The following is an 18,408-nucleotide window of genomic DNA, read 5'->3' as shown; positions in this document are numbered from 1 at the left end:
AGTAATTTTTTTATTATTATTATTATTTGCTTGATTTGGGACATGTTCCAGGTAAAAAGCTCACTGCACTTAGCTCTAAGGTAGTATTTCTTGAATGGTCAGAAGATAAATTTGTTGGTTAATTAAAAATCTACACAGCTGTTATTCTGCATCTTCTTTTTATGTATCTTTTTATAGCCCTGTTTCAAAAGAAGAACTTATCTCCATCCCTGAATATTCACCCATGAATGAACTCATGCCTGGTGTTTCTTTCGACCAAAATGGGACAAGCAATGCCAAGGCTCTTGAAGATCTCTTGGATTTCACAGGCCCACCTACTTATTCCAAGACGTCCAGTGATACTATTAGCATTGATGACTGTAACAAAAACTTGATTGAGGGATTTAACAGTCCAGGACAGGAAAATACACTTAATTCAATCTGTTGACAGCCTTGCTTTTCGGCAGGACAGATAAAGGTACAGTAGTGCGATAAATATCTTTAGATGTGATAAATCGTGTGATTACTCATGAGCTTCCCAGAATAATCCAGCAGTTCTAAACAGCAGCTTTCTAATTCTTTTCACATATGATCTCTTAGATATTTAAATGTAGCATGACTTTTTACATTTACAGCTCTTTTTAAATGGCCATCATATCATAGAATCATGGAATGGCTCGGGTTGGAAGACACCTCAGAAGCCCCCCAGCCCCTGCTGTGGGCAGGGCTGCCCCCCACCAGCTCAGCTGCCCAGGTCCCCATCCAACCTGGCCTTGAGCGCCTCCAGGGATGGGGCACCACAGCTTCTATGGGCAGCTGTGCCAGCGCCTTGCTGCCTTTTGACGAAAGCATTTCTCCCTCATATCTAAGCTAAATTTTCCCTCTTTCAGTTTAAAGCCATTGCCCCTTGTTTTGTCACTATCTACCTGTGTAAAAAATCATTCTCCCTCCTGTTTTGTAAGTTCCCCTCAAGTACAGGAAGGCCTTGTTGCAGCCGTCTGATCTCCAGGCTGAACAAGGCCAACTCCCTCAGCTTTTCTTCATAGGAGAGGTGCTCTAGCCCTCTGATCATCCTTGTGGCCCTCCTCTGGACCCATTCCAACAGCTTTGCATTTTTTTTGTTTTGACGGCCCTGGACTTGGATGCAGTACTCCAGATGGGGCCTCACAAGGACAGAGTAGAGGGGGACAATCGCCTCCATCTCCCTGCTGCCACCCCTCTTTTTGGATACTGTTGGCCTTCTGGGCTGCAAGAGCACATTGCTGGATCATGCCCAGCTTTTTGTCCATCAGATCCCCCAAATTCTTCTCTGCAGGGCTGGTCTCAGAGAGTTCTTCTTTTATATGTGTTACTGAGCTACCAGTAATTGAATGTATCCGGTCAATTGAAACACTTTCTTCCTGTGCTCAGCTAGTAGTGAGCTGCTCATTTTCTTCAGTAGTAAAATACTGTTGCTATAAGTCTTTGGAGCACATTAACATAAAGAAAATGGCTAGAAGTGGAGCCAAACTATAAAATGGTGGTTATTGCAGCTGCTCACTCTCTTCTGCTGCTGTAGGAACTTGCAGCATAGTGTAGAAATGCTTCTGGAAAGCTGAGAAACAATATGATGGGGAGGAGTAGGGGGAAGGTAAGTAAGCTTCAATGATATTTTCAAAGTACGTTGCTGTAGTTGATTTTATTGTGTTTTCTAGACTACCAACTTGAGGTCATCTAACTTGCATAGCTGACTTGATTTTCTTCTCTTATTTTTTCAATTGACAGAGGTAGCAATCTGTGGAGGACGTATGTCTTTGTGACACTGCTGGCGGTAAAACATGAAATTGTCACTTGAAAAAGCTTCTGCAGTCCTGAACACTGGATTTCAAATAATCAGAGCTGAATAAAACTTTGTCTTCCCAGGGAATATGTTGACTAACTGGCTACTTTCGATGGAAAACAGTGATCTAGAACCTCGATGGTTTCAGGGAAGACTGAGTATGCATTAGAATTTGAGCTTGAGCTGCTAGCGAAGCACTTATTTTTTTTCTTTTAATTTAAAATACATCTGAACACTTCACTGTGATTTTCCTTGTGCATTTAATTTTAAGATCATTGCTCCTTAATTTTATCATGCATCCATTTAGCCATGTTTTTATTGTAAATAGCGATGAAGTTTGCCCACAGTGCACTGAAAAATACTACGCTGTACTTTGGTTCTGTGCCTATCTTCTTTTTTTTGTTTTTAATAAGGAATTATTGGCAACTTTGATGCAGGCATATAATTCAAAGCTATAGCTAAAAAGGCTTAAAACTGGATAATTACTGCGAGTGAAAGAACCTTCTTACTGACTGCGGAGTGTGGAGTTACCTTGTAATGGTGATGTTGACAGTTTTAGTCACTGGTGGCACTTACTGGTTAATATTAATAGTCCTGGAGTGATTATGAATTATGTGTTTAAAAACATACCTGTGTAACACCTGTAAACAATGCAGGCACAATGCCGAGTATAATCCCTAATATATTATAGTATAACTGTAGTAGATGCAAGTGAGTATGTCGGGGGGTCAGGTAACATGGTAACTTTGGAGATGCAGGCGCTTGGTTAATACCAGCAGGCTTTCTGTCATGTGCAGAAGTGTTTTGTCTTCCTTACAGGCTCAACAAAACAAGATACAGTCGGCAGCAAAATAATATATGAAAGTTGCAGCAGAAATACAAAGGCTGGGAGACACACAGCGAGCACTGCTAGCCTACTTAATATCCTATAAGCATCTGTATGGGAAAATCCACATCGAGCTGTATCATGTGTAGACATTACGTGCCATACGGTGTTAACTTCATTTCTGTTGGTAACCTACGATAACTATATGCTAGATGATGTGCTGCTTTGAGGACACTTTTCTCCAGTTCCTTATAAAAATAAATTACAAATACTGCTCTCTTTGGAAACTAACATCAAAAAAAGAAGTGAAAACTGGGCTTGTTTGGTTATTTTTCTTTTTACACATATGGGAGTTCCAAGTGTATCTTGAGCTCGGTTGTAGACCCGTTCTTGTGCTCCTTGAAGCCAGCAATGGGGAAGTAACCAATAGAATCACGTGCAATGTACAAAGAAAGCATTCCTACAGCAATCTGGCTGTTTATATTGGTGTACTTCAGAAAAGTAATTTCCTTTGACTGTGCAGTAAGCTGTAGCATGGTACCGTGTCTTCCAATTTAGTCCTACATTTATTTCTTAAATAAAAAAAACCAACAAAACCAAACTGTTTGTTTTGCTGTGGTGCATTGTGTTTGACAAATGTCACATGATATTTTATTATGGTGCCATTGTATAACATGTAGATTTCTTTATTTGCATGACCTGTATAGCATGTACAAAGGTGAAATACATTTTCATTTATGAATCTAACTGTTGTTTCTTAGCTTTTTTTACTCCTAGTAAGACAGATTTAAAAGCAGCTGTGTGTTAATTTATTCTGTGATGTCTTCTGAAGAAATGAGCGATAGTGAATGAAGGAGTGGTTTTCAGAGCCTTAAAATATTTCATGTTGCTTCCTTTGCCATGCGCTGATTTGCTTTCTGAGGTCTTGTTGATACGTAGGAGAAATGTACACCATCAGCAGAAAAGCTGTAAGCTGAGGGCTTCCAGTCAGTGGCATCCTAAATGCTATCGGTGCTTGCAGCCTCAGCGTCAGCTCTCTGGGCTATTATGTAGGAAGGCAAATGAGAAAGAGAACTTGGGATCCATGGCCATTGGATGCTGTTCTACTGAGTGTGTGAGGTCTGTTCTCTAAGGGTGTTTGTACATCGATGTTCTCTTCAAGCTAAATGCACATACCAGTATTCAGAAAGTAACTTGCTTAGAGCTGCTATTTATAGTCTACTGAAATGTTGGGAAAAACCTTCGGCAAATACCTTTTTTTAAAATCATAACTTTGAAAATTAAAAATTATATCAAGACTGTTTTTATTTTTGAAGTATATGAATATTTTCCATTATAACAGTTCATCGTGCTCTTATGAGCTCTGAAATCACTGATGTGACCTGTCCACTCAACTATTTACTAAGCTTAAAGGGAAGGAGGTAAGTCAGTATTTATAAAGACCTTGCATTGTTTCCTCTTACATTTGCTTTCACATGTAGCCTTAAAAAATTGGTTGAATATCTGAAGCAAGTGCTGTTTGTTGAGGGATTCATTCGCTTCCACTTTTTCTTTTAGATGATACAACTTCTCTGCATCAATACACACGTTTGCTGTTGTGATTCAGCTCTGCCCAGAGAGCTTCATTTTTCATTTAGCAGTGGTCCTGAAAATGGTGAATGACTGCTGAGGATTCACAGATATCCTTGGTGGAGTTTTTCTGCTGTCAAGCATTTGTGTATCGCACTGTGAGAAGAAGCAAGAAAACAAACTGGACCCACAATCCTTAAGTGGATTTTTATAAGTGGGTGAAAAGATTTTTATTTTTTTTTCCCAGGTTACTTTTAGAAAGTGAACTGCAGACCAGGTGTGAGGGGTGACTGAAGCAGAACTCGGAGTAACACATGAGAACTGCATTACTTCAAAAAGTTAGGTTAGCAGGTAACGTTTGCTAATAATACATAGTGCTAATGCAGCACAATGGAGTGATGCAAATGCAGCTGTCTTAAGCACCAAGAAGAATCTGACACTGCTACCATCTTTTCCCAGATCTATTTTCAATCTCTAGAATAACTATTAGCAAGTTTCTAATGTACAAAAAAATAATACATGCAAGGTAATGGGGCATCATGGTAACTCTGATTAGGATCAGCAATTTCCTTGGAGTTGCTCTGGGAAGTGACACCCAAAGCTTGTCTCAGGCCTCACAAAGGCCTCGAGCAGCCCCCCTGGCTTCCAAGCACCTTCATTTCCAAACAGAGCAGCATCAGCAATGGGTGGATCTGGACCCCGAGGCTGCATTTTCATCTAGACAGATAAAGGACCAGGGAAAGGGAAGATCATCTGCTCTCCTGTGATTGCACAGATTGTGCTGTTGCTGATACAGACTGCTGCTCTGCCTGGCAGAGCGCAGATCTTTCCCATCACTTCAAAAAGTGACTCCCTGCTCATTAGCTCCCAGCCTCATTAGCGATAGCATACAGCTCATTCAAGTGGCCAGCTGCTCCAGCTGCCCCGTCACCACCATTGGCATTGTCCAGATGCCCCTTGAACACTGCCTGCTGCCCTAGGCAGCCTGTTCCAGTGCAGAAACACTAAGAGAAAAGATGCTTAGGCTGTTAAAATAATTACCTAAACTACAAGAAAATGGTTTATTGACCACATGAATAATTTTTGGCTCTTGTTTTTGCCTCAGTTGCCATGTTTGTTCTGCAGCTGGTGGTGCTGAAGTACAATAACACATTTGATAGTACTTCTAATGGTTCAAGACCAGAGTAGTAATTTTCTAAAACTAAAGGGCTGTGTGGGTACCTGAACACTGCAATTTGCAGGTTCAAAATAAACACTCTGGAAATTGGTGTGTGATGTTCACTCAGAAGCTTTACTGAAATAGAGGCGTATATTAACAATGATCACACATGCTTTTTCAGACTAATTTCTCTCTTCAAATACAGATGGCAACGTTTTTGGAAATATCAGTATGGTAAACATACAGAGCTATGGGGGCTTAAAACCAATAAATTCTATGGAGTTGCTCATAATTTTCCCAGAGCGAGGGATCAGTCACACAACAGCTTTCATGCTTTCCTTTCTCTCCCTTTTCTTGACTTAAACCTCTTACCAGTTATGAATACTTAAATCCTGCTGGAAGGAGTTTGACGTTGCAGTTCCTTGGCAAAGACCTCCTGCACCGTGGCTGGCAGAGAAAGAATAAGTCTGAGGGTTTTGGAGATGGAGTATCTGCAGCAATGTATCTGAGGCAGCAACGAAGTGCTGTGTGATGAAGCCACGCAGTCCTGGCCAGAACTGGACAGACTTCCCTGCGTGAAGACTGCGTCAGTATTTCTTTCCTTATAGCTCGGAAGTTGCACTTGTAACCTCAGTTTGGATGAGGTTAGTTTACACTTTTGTGTTTGGGCAGTGTTGTTTAGGGATGAAAGTGGGATCTTCCGTTACCTGCATCCGTGTCGCATGCTTGCATTAATTTGTATGCAGAGACTGTTTTCACTGCTGTGTTGCAAAAACCCAGCCCCGCTGACAGAGGCCGTATGCCTAGCGGCAGTGGCACGGCTTCAGCAGGTTGTGACAGGACAGCCACGATAACCTTGTACGTAAAACGCAGGCATCCGTACGTCAGGAGATTGCAGGCTTGCTAAAGGACTCTTTAAAGAATAATTTGGTGATGCTATCAGAGAGCAGGCATGCTCCATCCATCAGCCTCTCACCTCCCCGCGGGTTTTAATTAAATGATTGCTTTATAGCTTTCCTTAAATTTCAAGGCTAAATGATGTGGGACTTATTTCCTCAATTATAGAGGGAGCTGTTATCTGTTGCTCCGATCCTTGACTGAGAAAATAGCGCTGTTCTGCAGAATGCTGTTCAACAGAGAGGACTTCTTTTTTTTATTATGGTTTACCATTCTCCCTTGTCTGGATGAGGTGTTTCAGATTTAAAGTTATTTTGACAAGTAACCTCAGGAGTTGATCTAAGCACTGGGTGTCTCGCGGTTTTATAATGAGAAACAGCTGACACTGCTTCACTGGGGGCTCAGAGGTTTGGCTAATTGTGTTCTACTGAGTGACAGAAATACTTTCTTTTTGTATTAAAAGCAGAAGCTGTGTTATGTGTCTGCAAAGACTTAGGCAGCTCATTCCTGTTTCAAGACAGCAGATGTGATTTGTGGTTTGGCAAAAACATTTTGATACGGTGCAAGAAAAAAGGGAATGGTTGTGCTAAGGGATAGGAGTGGATGAGAAGTGAAAAAGCAAACGCGAATGTGAAACTCCTCTAAAAGCAGAGATCAAAGTTAATGAAGCCACACAAGGCTTATCAGCAAGCGTAATAAACTAGTGAAGTACAAATGAAACATCTCCCTATGAGGAACTGAGAGAGTGGCTGATAAAACTATCATTACCCTTAGACAGCAGTTCCTTGTGATGGCTCTGCCTGCCACAGAATCATTAAGGTTGGAAAAGACCACTAAGATGATCCAGTCTAACCCCCAGACCATCACACCATGCCCACTAACCAGGTCCCTCAGTGCCACATCCACACGGTTCTTGAACACCTCTAGTGACACCACCCTCTCCTTGGGCAGCCTGTGCCTCACCACTCTTTTTGAGAAGAGTGCTATCCAATCTGAACCTGCTATCCAATCTGAACCTCCCCAGGTACAACTTGAAGTCCTAGCCTCTCGTCCCAGATGTCAGCAATGAGCTGCTCTCACCACTCTGATTTGCTTTCTCCTTCAGATACTACCATCTGCAGGCTCAGTCTAGACACACAATTAGTTGTGTGTGGTAACCATGCTGACCCACTCCCTGCGAAGAGCTTCTAATTTCATCTACGTAGTCCACCTTGGTGGAGAAGGTATGTAGAAGTAGTGGTGAGCCTGGCAAAACCAGAAAGTCCATGCTTCTGGATATGGCCTTGTTCAAGGATCAAGGATCAGGGATCAAGGAACTTTCATTTCCTTTTATTTTTAAAGTAACTTAACATGGTTCAGTATAGTCTAGCTCCAATAGTAATGTTTGATGTAGAAAACAAAATGCTTGCTTGAAAGATAAGATCCATCTGCTATCTCATATCAGTTTCTGTCTGAATTCTAGCTTCCATCCATAATTTCCAAGTATTTAGCATGCAAACCATAGCCATCCTGTTTCCAAAGGGAATGTTTACTAAATTAAACATTAAAGGGATGTGAAAGCTATTTTCTATTCTAATGATACATAATTAGAAAAAAAAAACCAACATAAAAATAGATTAAAATGATTAGTCTTAATAAGAAGTAATTCTCAAGCCTTGTGCAATAGCATGGTCTTCACACTTCAGAGATGGAGAACAATGATGCTGGGGGACTACTGACAGGCGCTGGTTTTAGTATTAATTTAATTTTGTAATGTTTGTTTAACTTCATGTTTTCTTAGACTACCTGGTCACAGCAGAGAGACCCTGGTGGATACACCTGATGTTACCGACCAGGATAAGTGCATGTTGACTCCAGAGCATCTGAGCAGAACTGAACAAAATGTGAAGTGTCAGTTAGTGTGCGTGATGGTAAGTCTATCACATGCACACAGAGGTGGGCTGGCTATACTTATTCCTTCAAACCACTGTTGCTTCAAGGCATCTGCTTACTTGTAAGTTTCAGGGCAGTAACTGCCTCCCTACTCATAGGAAACAGGCAAACCACTGCACCAGCTGCAGCTAGGAATAAGACCAAATCCTTCTCTGTTAATCCCGTTTTCCTGGTCTCACTTTCTCCAGTCTCAATTTCTCTGGCTGGTTCAGCCTCACCTTGAGCACTGTATGCAGTTTTGGACATCACAAGGTAAGAAGGACATAAATCTATTAGTGTCCAAAGAATGGCTACAAAGATGTTGAAGGGTCTGGAGGACAGGATGCATGAGGAGCAGCTGAGGCCCCTGTGTTTGCTCAGCGCAGAGCAGGGGAGCTGAGGGGAGGCCTGACGGCGGCTGCAGCTCCTCACAGGGAGCGGAGGGGCAGCGCTGAGCTCTGCTCTGTGTGACAGCGACAGGGCCCGAGGGAACGGCGTGGAGCTGCGTCAGGGGAGGGCGGCTGGGGGTCAGGGAAAGGGAAAGACCCACCCTGAGATCGTATTAACAATACCAACAGGCAAAGAAGCAGGAAGCATTGGTTTTAATGGCTTGTGACAGTACTTCTATATCAAATGGTTCAGTAAGTCTTCTGCAATCCCTTTTAATTGGGAAGGCTACTAGTTTTAAAAAGAGTTCTATATGCCTTTCACATTAGATTTTCCAAGCTTTTTTTGGTGAAGATACAGGAAATTATTTTGTATGAGAAGCGCGTGTGATTTGCACAGAATCACAAGGGTTAGAAGGGACCTCAAGAGATAGAGTCCATTCCCCTGCTAAAGCAGGTGGGTGTCCAGACAGGTCTTGAATATCTCCATAGAAGGAGACTCCACAGCCTCTCTGTGCAACCTGTTCCAGTGCTTCGTCATCCTTACTGTAAAGAAGTTCTTCCACATGCCAATATGGAACTTCCTATGTTCAAGTTTTGGGTCATTACTCCTTGCCCAATAGCTACACAGCACTGAGAAGAGCCTGGCCTTCTCCATTTTCCTCTCACGCCTCCCTTGAGATATTTAGAAACATTTGTCAGATCCCCTCTCAGCCTTCTTTTCCCCAGGCTGAACAGTCCCAGGTTACTCAGTCTTTCCTCATACGAGAGATACTCCAGGCTCTTAATCATCTTTGTGGCCCTCTGGATTCCCAGGAGATCTCTGTCTTTTTTAACTAGGGAGACACAGTAGGTCTAAATATGGCTTCACCAGGGCAGAGTAGATGGGAGGATCACCTCCCTCAACCTGCTGGCCGTGCTCTTTTTAATGCATCCCAGGATCCCACTGGATTTCTTGGCCACAAGGGCACACCTCTGTCTCATGGCCAACCTGCTGTCCATCACGACCCCCAGGTCCTTCTCCACAGAGCTCTTCTCCAGCAGGTCATCCCCTATCCTTGTGTTTGAGTGGGTGTATAAAGGACTGAAGCTGTGAAGGGATCCCTCAGTCCCAAGAGCAGTAATTCTGCCAAGGTGAAGATGTCTGCTGAAGGTTCTGGCCCTGTAAGGGGCTGGCAGGAAGATATCAGCCAGATTCCAAAAGTTGATGGATTGTGAAAGTCAGCAGTCCACACTGGGAACATGAGGGAACTGGGACCACTTCTCTCAGCTACATCTAATCAGGAACTTATGAAGAGGAAGTAATGTCTTTACCTAGGGAAGGCAAACATCTAACTTCACACTGCTGGGCTGTGGTTTGACGTTAAACATGGTACCTTGGCTGAGCTGGATCAGAAATGTCAGGAGGACATAACACAGACTCCGTGACATGACTCTGGTCTTGTTTCATTTTTAAAAATATTGACAAGCTGACTTGGTTTTGGCGAGCTCTGCAGCAGATCAGATGTCACCTGCCTGTGCGGTGGTAATGAGGCTGTATCAGGTGTCACTCACCTTCCTGCAGCTCATGTGAAAACAAAAAAACCAACAGCAACCCTGTGCTTAGAATGAGGCTAATGTGTGTGCCTGTACCTGATCTCAATGGCACTCACAGCCTTCACCCAACAGCCCCAGATGCTGAACAGCATAAAGTAGATAAAGTTGCTATCTCGTTTTACATGTTGTTTTGCACTGTCTTAAATCCATTTTTGTGCTTTCTAATCACAGAAGTTATTCCATTTTGAAAGGCTTCCTTGTATGCCAATGTGTGCACCAATGCGTTTGGGAAGGAAGCACTCCCTTCAACATCAAACCTGTTTGGCCAGCCGGTGACCAACACAAGGGGTGTATCCTGACAGCCCAGGAAGGAAAGTGCTTGTCTTCCTGGGCTTGACTGCATCTCTGGAGAAGAAGAGAGCTGGACATGCACTTGGGCACTGCACGAAGCAGAGAGAAGTGAAGGTTGTAAGTTAGGATAATATGGTTAGGTTGTGGTGGGACTTGATGATCTTTAAGGTCCATACCTAAAGGGAGCTTACAACTAGGAGGGGAATCAATTCTTCAAAAGGGTAGATGACAGCAGGACAAGGGGAAGTGGTTTTAAGTTGAGGAGGGGAAGATTTAGGTTGGATGTCAGGGGGAAGTTCTTCACAGAGAGAGTGGTGAGGTGCTGGAACAGGCTGCCCAGAGAGGTTGTGGATGCCCCGTCCCTGGAGGTGTTCAAGGCCACGTGGATGGGGCCCTGGGCAGCCTGGTCTAGAATTAAATGTGGAGGTTGGTGGCCCTGCATGTGGCAGGGGGTTGGAGATTCATGATCCTTGAGGTCCCTTCCAACCCTGGCCATTCTGTGACCAAAGTCTTTTCCAACCTGAGCAATTCTATAATTCTGTAGGCATCTGGATCGAGCCTTGCAGTAAGCAACAAGCAATCCATGGCCGTGACACCTCCCTGCTTGTGCATCTAGGTTTCATCAGAACGGGGTCGTGCGGCCCCACCACAGGAGCCAATATGGCTCCACGAACTCCGTCACGGAGCCCGGGGCCTGTGAGGCCACGGTGAGCTTCCTGGCAGCAGAGCCGTGCCCCACGGCAAATCGATCAGCGGAGCGGCCACAAGAGGAGGAGGGGGAGGAGAACGAGGCGGAGCACCGCCAGCCCCATCCCTCCCGTCCCTCCCCTTCCGGGCCGCCCGCCCTTTCTCTCCGCCGCGCCCGTGGGGAGCAGCTGCGGCCGGCGCTGCCGCCGGGACCCGCCCCGCTTCCTCGCCGGGCACCTGCTCGGGGCGGAGCGGCGGCGGCCGGAGGAGCGGCGGCAGGAGGCCGAGGTGGCGGTGGCGGCGGCTCCGGAGGCGGCTGTGCGGGCGGTGAGTGCGGCGGGGCCTGGGCAGGCCCGGCGGGGTGGCGAGGGCCGGGCCGGGCGCTGTGCGGTGTCAGTGCCACTATCGGGCCCGGCCCGCGCCGGGGGGGTTGACAAAACCGCAGTGGTTCCGCGGGACGGCCCGGCCTCGGGGCGGCCGCGAGGGGGAGAAGCGTTGGTGTCCGTCCGTCCGGTGGCGGCGGCGCGGTGTGAAGGGGACGAGAGGTCAGCGGGCATCGCTGCGCTGGCGGCTGTGCGGCCCGCACGGTGCCTGCCCCCGTCCCCGTCCGCGCGTTTGCCTGCATAACCGCGTGTGATGCACGGCAACGTCCCCGGGCCGAGCGCCTGCACCCCGGAGCTCGGGTTGGGCCGAAGGAAAGTGAACTGATAGCGGTGTGACCGATGCTGTGCTGCGTTCCGTGGTTATTCATCCTCAGCTGAAGCTGCGGCACACCGGTAGGTTGGAGGGGAGCAACAGCGGCGGTAACGGTGTCTGCATTGCTCACCGCTGTCCTGAGTCACTTCTAAATGTAGCTTAGGTCCCCAAGGGTTTAAAACAAAGGCTGCTCAGATTGCAGGGAGATTCTCCTTACCTGCTTACCTGGCGTGTTTGTGGCCTCAAGGAGAGACAGAGCCTGTCATCAAAGTTTGGCCAAGTGTGAGAGGCTCCAGGAATCGCGCAGGGGGAGGAGGAGGAGGGCAGAGGTGTGGAAGGGCACTGGTGGTAGAAGATGGGTTGTGGCAGTCTCAGATCTGGGGCTGGGCACAGGGGGATGGAGGATGCAGTGACTAAGATTTTCCCCCTCGTTTTCAACTTTTCACTCTGTAGGACTGCTAGGATTTTTTTTTTTAGGTATTAATTTAATGTTGGCGTTGATGAGGTGAGCTGAATTAATTAATCTCCTTTAGTGGCACACCCTGTTGTACTGATAAACAGCTGTCTTAGTGAGTGCCCATGTATTCCACTCCTCCACATCTGCCGCTAGCAAAATAACTGGTATTTCTGCCAGGACTTTTGTAAGAGCTCTCGCACCAACTTTCCTTCCACCTATGGTGTAATGAGATGGGCCTTGTGGGCGTTCACCTGTCGGGAGACAACACAGGCTGGGTTCTCTTTCTGTCCTGAATGGAATCGGGCTCTGCAGGGAAGGAGGAAACATCGCAGGAGCCTTCCAGAAGGGCTGGTCTCGCTGGTGAGCACAGCTCTGGTTGTCCAGGTTCTTGGCAGCAGCACCTGTGTGTGATGTTGCTGATTCTACAAGGCTTTTGAGTAAATAAGGCATTTCTTTCACTTTCTGCTTTTGTGACTTAAGATTAAACAGCAGACGTCTCTGTTACTACAGTTGAGGCCTGTTGGATGGCATTCAGTAGGCAGGAAGCTGTGTGGTTTTTCTGTTTTGTTTTTCTTAGGCTTAAATATTAAGACAATGAAAGCATTAATTTTTAACATGCTTCTGACATCTCCTTAGGACTCAGTAAGGAGAACTGGCTGGGGATATTACGGTGAAATTTAAGGCTCTGTAATAGATGTATGTTAAAGACCTTTCATTCAGTGTGTTATAGAAAAGGCTAGTCAATACATTCCAGCTGCCTGCTGTCGGCAGGGCTGCCCCCCACCAGCTCAGCTGCCCAGGGCCCCATCCAACCTGGCCTCAAGTGCCTCCAGGGATGGGACACCACAGCTTCTCTGGGCAGCTGTGCCAGCGCCTTGCTGCCCTCTGAGTCAAGGATTTCCTTGTCGCATCTAATCTAAACTTGCTTCCTTTTATTTTAGAGCTATCATCCTTTGTCCTATCACTGTGCTCCCTGATGGAGAATCAGTCCCCATTTTTCCTGTAGGCCCCTCTAGGTACTGGAAGGCCGCGATGAAGTCTCCCCAGAGATTTCTCTTTTCCAGGCTGTATAAGCTCAGCTTGTCTCCTTAGGAGCAGTGCTTCTCTGGACCTGCTCCGAGAGCTCCAGGTTCTCCTGGTACTGGGACCACAGAGCTGAACATGGTACTCTGGGTAGGGTCCTATGAGAGCAAAGTAGAAGAGGACAGTCACTTATGTCCTGCTGATCCTGATTCTTTTGAGACTGACATAAGTAATTTATGTCAAAAAAATGTGATGCAGGCTTACTTTGGTCAGTCTCTTCCAAGTTCACATTGTAATCTGTTTTTCTACAAAGGTAAGGCATTGCCTGCTAATTAGTGCCATTAAATGGGTTAGTTTTAAATGAGAGCATGTTGAGCTTAAGTTACATTCCTTAGTAGATCAGCTCAGGTATTTTTATTCTTTTGATCAAACTCACTGGGCAAGGAAATACTTTCTGAATACCTCAAGGTATTCATACACTAAACAGGTGTATCAGTGAGAAGTATATACTAAAGGTAGGACTGTACTTCCTGCAGGACGTCTTCATCCTGCTGTGAGTGTAAGGGGAATCTCAGAACATCCCAAGTTGAAAGAGGTCTATAAGGATCATGGAGTCCAACCCCTGGCTCCACGCAGCACCACCCAAAATCAAACCCAGTGTCTGAGAGTGTTGAACTCCGGCACTGGTGGCCGTGCCCACAGTCTTGTGCATCCCGTTCCCCGCCCAGCACCCTGTGGTGCAGCCCCTTTCCCTGACCCCCAGCCGCCCTCCCCTGACGCAGCTCCACGCCGTTCCCTCGGGCCCTGTCGCTGTCACACAGAGCAGAGCTCAGCGCTGCCCCTCCGCTCCCTGGGAGGAGCTGTCAGGCCTCCCCTCAGCTCCTCTGCTCTGCGCTGAGCAAACACAGGGGTCTCAGCTGCTCCTCATGTACACTTTGCTCTCCAGACCCTTCATTATTATTGTAGCGGGATAAAAGCCGAAAAGAGAGAAGAAAAATATTTCAAACCTGCAGTGACTGAGTTCATGGGAGGCTGGAGCCATGATAGCTGGGAGGGGAGCTGGCAGGAAGAAGGATCTGAGTGGGCTTTGCAAGGGTTGTGGCTTGGCAGTGCAACGTGCTTGGTGTGACTGCTGACTGGTGGTGCTGGTTCCTGCTACCTCAGAATTCCTTTCTCTGAGCCACTTTGCCACAGATGCTTTTGACGGTGGTATGGACTGGACAAGGAAATTTGGTCAAGGTAACATGGTGCTAAGATAAGTCAAGCCATAACCTTGGACATGTGAAAGATTCTTTGAGAAGAACAAAAGCCCAGGAGGACGTTTCTGTAATTTCACAAGAGCGCTCATCAGATAGGAGAGCAGTGAGGAAACTGCAGATGGATTTCAAATCTAGGTCTTTGTCCCACCCTGTTCCCTGGTATGTTTTGCCCAGTGAGAAGACGGTGACTATGTCACACTCCACTGACACAGGTTGGGTGCACCAAAACATCTTATTAAACGTATTCTGAGCAAGATACGATCTATTGCAGATACGATCTATAATCACATGTATTCTAAGCAACCAATGTGTTAGCCTATGACTAATTGGTATTTGAGTTGGGGAGGCCTTTATTGGCATAGGTAAGGGTAAATTGGGATGTGTAAGGTTGCACAAATTCTGGGCAAAGTAAGTTAGGGTAGGAAGGGTTACACAGCCTGTCTTGTCAATGCGACTGTTGTGAGGTGGATACTGAAGGGCAGCGAGGTGTGGGGTGGGAGCATGCATACTGGGGAGGTCTTGGGTCAGCTGAGGGGAGATCCAAAGGCTGTCTTCCAGTGTCATGACTTTGTATGCTTTATACATGGTTCACCATGATAAGCAATAGGGAACAAACTGTTACAAAGTATGCAAACTAAGATGTGGGCAGAGTATGAAAACCACGTGATCTTGCAGAGAAGCAAGATCATGTGGGAAATTGTTTTGAATTCCCCAAAATGTGAGGGATTGTTTATATGTTAATCTTCGCTCGATTCTATGGGCTCTGTGTTTTTGCCAAAGGTGCCACATTCTCCTTTCCTTGACGACTTCTGGTTGTAGCTCAGGCCCTTGGCAAGAATGTTGCACATAGGTAAAGTGGGTAGAGATGGTTGGAGGTGAATGGAGTGTCAGAGGCATAGCTACAGCCTCACTTGACCTGCACAGCTAGGGGCAGTTTGGCCATAGGGTGGTTACTGGGCCTGTGCTTCATCCTGTTCTCCAGCCTTGCAGGACCTCTCTCTTTTTTTAGCTGACGATGCTTGGGTCATATTCCACAGTCTTTTGCACAGATTTGTTATCTCTTAGTTGCCTGTAAAAAGAAACAGTTTAGAAATCCCTCAGCTGGGTTTCATTTGCCTCAACAGTGTGTCCTTGAATTCAGTAGCTGCTCTCAAGCTCACAGCTTGCAAAGCTGTCATGTGTTCTGTCTGGAGGGAGTGTGTCAGGAGTTACTCTTAGGGCTGGCAGAGCAGTCAGTCAACGCTGGATGCCTGTCTGACAGCCATCAGTCAGTTGGAGCCCTTTCTGCCACTTCCAGGAAGTTCATGTTGCTGTGTCCTTGTGCTGCTGGCTCTAGATACAGAAGAAGGTCTGAAGTGAGGAGTGTGAGGCAGGATGGTTGAGGGCCAACTCATGACATCCTGCATTTAGCCCCAGCGGGGCTTCTAGCCTTGCATCAGGGTGCTAACTGGGAGCTGGGGTTTGGAGGTTGAAGGTGTTGAATAGAAAAATGAGGGGAAAATGAGAGGCTGGCAGCCTCTGCTTGTGATGGTAGTGTCCAAGCCAGACTGGGAAGCACTAAGCTAAAGATCATGTGAAGTCTCACAGAAAGGTTCTAGCTGGTTTGCTGGAAGATGTGAGTCTGCTCTTATGCTCTTTCTGAGACATTTTCTGTTGGAGGCAAGATTTGTGTATACCTGCCAGCTTTGTTAAGCAGAGTCATGCTTCAGGAAGCAGAGTTGTATGTCATGGTTCAGCTCCACGTTTGAGACTCCTTTCTGAGCAGTAATGTCAAAGGGACTTGTGTGTTCCTTCAAGAGCAAACAGTGCTTATGTCCTGCTCAGGCAATAGTTGGGGACACATGCGTGACAAGCTTTCACTTAGCTATTTTAACTTATCTGTTAGAAAAGTTGCCAGTCCTATGCTTCTTGTTTGAGGATAAACAGCATTCTCTGTTGCTTTAAAATCTCTGAATTGTCTGGATTGCAGCTGAGGATTTGATTTGATTGTTTTTTCTGTCTGGCTGTGTTGGTGCTGACAATCAGTTTCTGGTTTCTCTTTCTTGATAGGCCCTAGAGCACTTCATAGCATGCTCTGGCATGTCCCTTGCAGTTCCTTGTTGATCCCAGCCTATAAGAGAACCATATGAGAAGCTTGCAGCTGCTCATTTCCTTTTAGAGGAGGGTGGAAGAATAGTGAACTAGGTGGCTTTTTCAGTGAGGGTCAACATCTGTCTTTGTGACTGCTGTATGATGTAACTTAGGAAATATTTGCTTAGCCCTTCCTCTTGTATGATGTTTGGGAGGCAGTTGCAGTGACAGACTGGCAGTCCTTACAGTGGGATAAGAAATGCCTCCCTTCACCACAGGGGAAATGACAATTTAAGTGGCGAACGCTTACTCCTCTGAAATTGTCCTTAGTTTACAGCTTAGGGTTTCTCCTACCATCTGTATTGTAGCTGATGGAAAGCACCCCTGAAAGACGCACAAAGCAGTTGATGATTTGTGGTCTGTTTACAGAGTTAACTACTTCTACTCCATCTGTGTCCTGTCTGTAAGATTTTAGCTGTTTGGGGCCCACTGATTGGGACTATTTGCATTGGCGAGAACTCTGGTTCCATTCAGCTGGATGGTTGTAGTCTCTTTTGTGTTTTTGTGTGTGTTTCTTGCTGGAGAAAATCAGAAGTTGGAGGCTAGTTTTAATTCAGAAAAGCAACTTCTTAAAAGTCAATGGTCTTACTGAAAGAATGTGTATTCTAGTTGATGTGTCCCAGACAATTTCTGGTTGTTCCCAAATTACTTCTTCTCAAGATACATTTTTCAGGTTGTTACTAGAAACTTCAAGAAAGCTCTGGTTTCCAAAGTGTAGAATCAGAGGAGAGCTGGAAGCAGGCTGAAGGCAGTTTCTCCTTAGAGAAACATTGCCCGATTTCCATTCCAAAAGTCAAGGCAAAGAAAAGAACTGCCTAAACACAGTTACTGATAACTCCTGCAATGAGTCACTTATTGTTGTAATGCAGTGAATGTGAGGAGCACGATGCACTTAGTAATACTACTTCCTAGTTACAAACATTTTTACACGCTTCAGTAGCGGTGGAGTCATACAAAGTACAATGAGAGAAGTAGGTGGAATGCAGGATCCAGAGTGCAGCAGGTCCTGGCATCTCTGGTACTCAAGATGAGCTGATCTTTAGGAGGCATCTGGATGGCTCGCTTGGGAACTGCAAGGCCTCTGCTTCCTTCCAATCATTCTGCGGTAGAAAGGCTTACTGCTTAGTGCCTTATGGCAGACTTTCTTTTGATTTGGAACTGTATTGCTGATCTGGGATAGAGGATTTAAACCTGCGTTTAGCAACGTGCTTAGACATTCTGTGTAGATGAATTCATGACTCTGGTATTGCAGTGGGAATTTTGTTTGGCACTGTGTGTTTCCTGCCTTCATATGCTATGTGTTGCATCTTTAAATTGGCTAAGAGTGAATCTCTTAGTTCTGTGTCACTTTTAGGAGGTACATTAAAACAAGTGAATGCTTTCTTTCCACTAGGGCGTGGAAATGACAGTAATCCTGTTTATCCTAAGGCGAGGTCTTGAAAATACCATCATTCCTTCTTTTGCTTTTAGTGCAATTGTTTAGCAGATCTGGAAAGAATAAGTCATATTTGGGTATGGAAGTTCAGATTCTATATTGGTTGCTGTGTGGCATTGCATCAGAATCTAAATGATGATTTTGGTGGGGCTTCGTGATACTCTTGTGTTTTTAGTTTTTAACCTATTTTTAGAATGAAGAATAAAGTTCAGAACTGAAGGGAGGATAGAAAACAAGAATTTGAATGGCATGTGAAGCAGTCACTTTAAGCTTATAAGAAGAGAGAAT

At 45.6% G+C, this 18,408-nt stretch overlaps 2 protein-coding genes across 10 annotated transcripts in view; both read left to right on the top strand.

Annotated features, from left to right (window-relative positions):
* MAP7D2 (MAP7 domain containing 2) overlaps positions 1 to 3,371 on the top strand; it is a 77,015-nt gene extending 73,644 nt beyond the window's left edge. For all 4 annotated transcript variants that reach the window (XM_052673756.1, XM_052673753.1, XM_052673754.1 and 1 more), the window contains 2 exons: positions 178 to 457; positions 1,744 to 3,371. In XM_052673756.1, the coding sequence (XP_052529716.1) occupies positions 178 to 427 (250 nt within the window). In that variant the 3' untranslated portion in view covers positions 428 to 457; positions 1,744 to 3,371. The remainder of the gene's footprint in view (positions 1 to 177; positions 458 to 1,743) is intronic.
* A 7,927-nt stretch (positions 3,372 to 11,298) lies between these two features.
* BCLAF3 (BCLAF1 and THRAP3 family member 3) overlaps positions 11,299 to 18,408 on the top strand; it is a 29,588-nt gene continuing 22,478 nt past the window's right edge. For 5 of the 6 annotated variants that reach the window (XM_052673749.1, XM_052673747.1, XM_052673748.1 and 2 more), the window contains exon 1: positions 11,299 to 11,447. The gene's annotated coding sequence lies outside the window, so the exon portion shown is untranslated. Of the gene's footprint in view, positions 11,448 to 11,875; positions 11,897 to 18,408 lie in introns of those variants that run through there. The other variant, XM_052673746.1, reaches the window with a different exon arrangement.

The sequence above is a fragment of the Tympanuchus pallidicinctus genome, unplaced genomic scaffold (assembly GCF_026119805.1).
Source record: "Tympanuchus pallidicinctus isolate F22 unplaced genomic scaffold, pur_lepc_1.0 scaffold14, whole genome shotgun sequence".
NCBI classification, from domain to species: domain Eukaryota; kingdom Metazoa; phylum Chordata; class Aves; order Galliformes; family Phasianidae; genus Tympanuchus; species Tympanuchus pallidicinctus.
The sequence above is the reverse complement of the archived record's forward strand: the minus strand, read 5'-3'. Positions and strand labels throughout refer to the sequence as shown.